This window comes from Triticum aestivum, chromosome 6A, assembly GCF_018294505.1.
Source record: "Triticum aestivum cultivar Chinese Spring chromosome 6A, IWGSC CS RefSeq v2.1, whole genome shotgun sequence".
Taxonomy (NCBI): domain Eukaryota; kingdom Viridiplantae; phylum Streptophyta; class Magnoliopsida; order Poales; family Poaceae; genus Triticum; species Triticum aestivum.
In genome coordinates this window covers 585,423,322-585,426,435 of record NC_057809.1, presented here as the reverse complement: position 1 = coordinate 585,426,435, position 3,114 = coordinate 585,423,322, and the positions used below count along the sequence as shown (strand labels likewise).

The 3,114-nt window shown below is 50.9% G+C and overlaps 1 protein-coding gene across 1 annotated transcript; it reads right to left on the bottom strand.

The window, feature by feature from the left end:
• Window positions 1-1,828: 1,828 nt before the first annotated feature.
• LOC123128719 (dehydrin DHN3) lies at window positions 1,829-2,770 on the bottom strand. The gene is made up of 2 exons (XM_044548797.1): window positions 2,495-2,770; window positions 1,829-2,380 (listed from the first exon to the last, which is right to left on the bottom strand). Exons 1-2 carry the CDS (start codon window positions 2,690-2,692, stop codon window positions 2,090-2,092), a joined length of 489 nt encoding a protein of 162 aa, XP_044404732.1. The 5' UTR covers window positions 2,693-2,770; the 3' UTR covers window positions 1,829-2,089.
• Window positions 2,771-3,114: the final 344 nt, after the last annotated feature.

Here is a 3,114-nt window from a genome sequence, read left to right as displayed (position 1 = left end):
CACGTCCCCCCGCACCTGCGCCGCGCGCGCCCTCCCTCTCGCCCTGGCTGGGCCCAGCTCCCGCTCCGCTACTCCCTGGCCAGCTCCTCGCCGCGGCCGCTGGCGCCCCGCCCTGTTTTCGCCCGCGCGCGCATCTAATCGATTTTGCCGCCTGGGCGCGCCCCGCCAAGGCCGACGACGTCGTCTGGGCCGACGCCGAGGACGGTCTTGGCCCTCCCCCCGCCAGCGCCCTAGTCGGAACCTCCCCAACACGCATCGAAGAGCACCGCTGCCGTCGGCGTGCGAACGGGACAAAGGCAGAGGCGCGGCTTGGCGGCGAAGATGACCGTTGCAGCGGCGCGTCACAGGTGTGCTCGGGTGAGGGGGGAGCCAAGGAAGGAAGAGCTGGGGGTGCGGTGGAGCTCCAACTCGCCGGCCGGACGGCTGGCCGGGCCGGATGGCCACGGTGGCACCTGGTTTGTGGGCCCAAGCGGTCAGTTTTGTGCTTAGCGCGGGCGAAGCGAGCGATTTCGCAACTTGGTAGTTTTTTGCCACGAATTAGGAAAAAAATGGTAGTTTTTCGCACAAAATCATAAAGTGGTAGTTTTTCGACACGTTTCCGTGAAATGTGGTAGTTTTTGGTTAAATACTCTTGAAAAGCATAATTCATAGAAAAGAGGTTGTGTGTTGATCATGGAAGACGACGGACATTATCAAAGAATACATGGGTAGTTTCCTAGTAAGCTCTAACGGTTGGTAGTGACGCGAGGAGTTAGCGATAGATTTACTTAGACATGGAATGGGCGTGAAGTTGAGTGTATGTAAGAACTATGTAAACTCATTATGAAGGGCTCTTTACCCTTTTCTCTCCTTTATATAAAGTACGCACATTTGTGTGTATTCAAAAAAACAACTTTATGTATGAATGAATTAAGTGGTGGGTGGACATGAAGCTTCTAATCCCGAGCTTATATGCATCCGTATGAACAGTAAAAAATCAAACAATTCTGTCCTTTTTTAATAGACATTGGTAACTGTTTTTCATGCATGCAAACTTTTGTGATAAGACTACCCACAGTGGGAGTAACTTCAGTAGTAACATCGAGTCCAACTTAGCAAATTTGCTTATGTGGCAATGAGTTAATGAGGAAAGAGGTAGTAGTAGTAACTTAGCTAGTTACTGTAACATCAAATGTCCCAATGCAATATGAGTCTATAACATAATAAATGAAGCTCTGCATGTTACCACACTTATGTTACTACCCACTATGAAGGTAGTAATATAGTCTAGGGATATGTGTATGTTACTAGTGTATGTTACTCTTCATTGTGGCTAGTCTAAAATCACTTTCATGAAGGCCCGGGCAAAAATATATCAAATGCTCCAAAAGACTAGTTTTGGAGCATTGATTTTGTTTTTATTGCCCCGAGCTCCAAAAATATCATTCCATTACCAAATTTTGCATGTAGGTAAAACATTTATCAGTGTGTATAAAAAATCTCAGAATTTTTAAAATTTATTTATTTATATTTTACTATTCATCGTTGTGCATGTGAGCTCGAGCATAGAAGAAAACTTTCGGCGGTGGGGATTTTTCTTTGGTCGCTATGTACTCTGTTTTCTTGATCTCCGACAGTGCCGTTCATTAACGATCCACAGCGCATGCGACATCCTATGAGTTGGTAAATTCAAGATTTGTATGTGTAGTTTTGGTGTGCCTTATTTTTCGATACTTCCAAATTTTTCAAAAATTGCCTAGAATGCTCCAAACTTTCTTAAAACATTTTCCAATGCAATGTACAATATGTCTGACAAAATTTAGGAAAATGCAATAACACAGAAAGCTCATGTAAAAGGGCAAAATATATTGTATTATACCATGATATATATTCCCATACATACATACATACACGGTACAACCAAAAGAAAATTCACACATCGAAGTACAGAGTACAAAACGTCCCGGGTACATACAAGCAACCCAAATTCAAGTCCACCAAACTCAGAACTCAGATATTACGAGTGAGCTAGCTCACTTTATTATTCTGCAAAGGTACGGTCGCCAGACCGGCACCTCAAACTTTCACAAGCAGCGGCCGCGGGCCGGGCTCAGTGCTGTCCGGGCAGCTTCTCCTTGATCTTGTCCATGATGCCCTTCTTTTCGCCAGTGCCGTCGGTGGCGTGCGTCCCCGTGCCGGTCACTCCGGTGTGTCCCTGCTGCCCGTGGGTGCCGCCAATGGCTGCTGTACCATGCGCCCCGGTGCCGGTCATTCCGGTGTGACCCTGCTGCCCGTAGGTGCCAGCGGTCTGCTGCTGGTCGCCGTGGCCACCCGGAAGCTTCTCCTTTATCTTATCCTTGATGCCCTTCTTCCTCCTCCCGCCCATGCCATCATCCTCAGACTATCACGACCAACGAGAAAATTCAGCCATTGATTCGTTTAATTTAAATGTAAACGGGAAAAATGCAAATTACAACTAGTGCTAGCAAGAAGCAAGAAGTATACGTATACGCACCGAGCTGGAGCTACTAGAGCTGCCGGACCGCTGCAGGATCCCTCCGGCCTTGTGCTCCTCTCTCGTGGGCTGGAAATGCCCACCAGCGGCCGCGCCGGTGCGCACGCCGCCGTGCGCCCCCATGCCGGTGCCGACGCCATGCCCGGCCACCGGGTTGCCGTACTCGTCGACGCGGTTAGTCGCCTGGCCGTGCTCCATCTTGCACAGGTGTTGATCTTGATTATCTCAGAAATCTGGTATGTTGTCTTCCTCACTTCCTCAGTTAGTCTGCAGCTCGTGGTTGTGGAAGCAGGTGCAGCACGAGGCGCCATTTATAAGCCGTTTGCGGCGAGGGGATAGGATCGTCAGAGGCGCTACGTGTGCAGGCATGAGTGGGCTGACCGGCGGGAGCCGGTGACTGGTGACTAGCCCATAAAGAGAGGCCGGGACCATCATTTATACTGAAAAATTGTCTTCAGTACCCGACCCCCGCGTCGCCTGGGAGGCGACTCGGGGGAACCCTAGCCCGCCGCGCCGCCACCCCCTCTCCCCGGCTCCCCTGCCGCGCCGCCGCCGGAGGAAACCGCCGGGCGAAGCCCGCGCGGCGGACGGCGGCGGCGGGGCTTCCCGCTCGCGCGCGC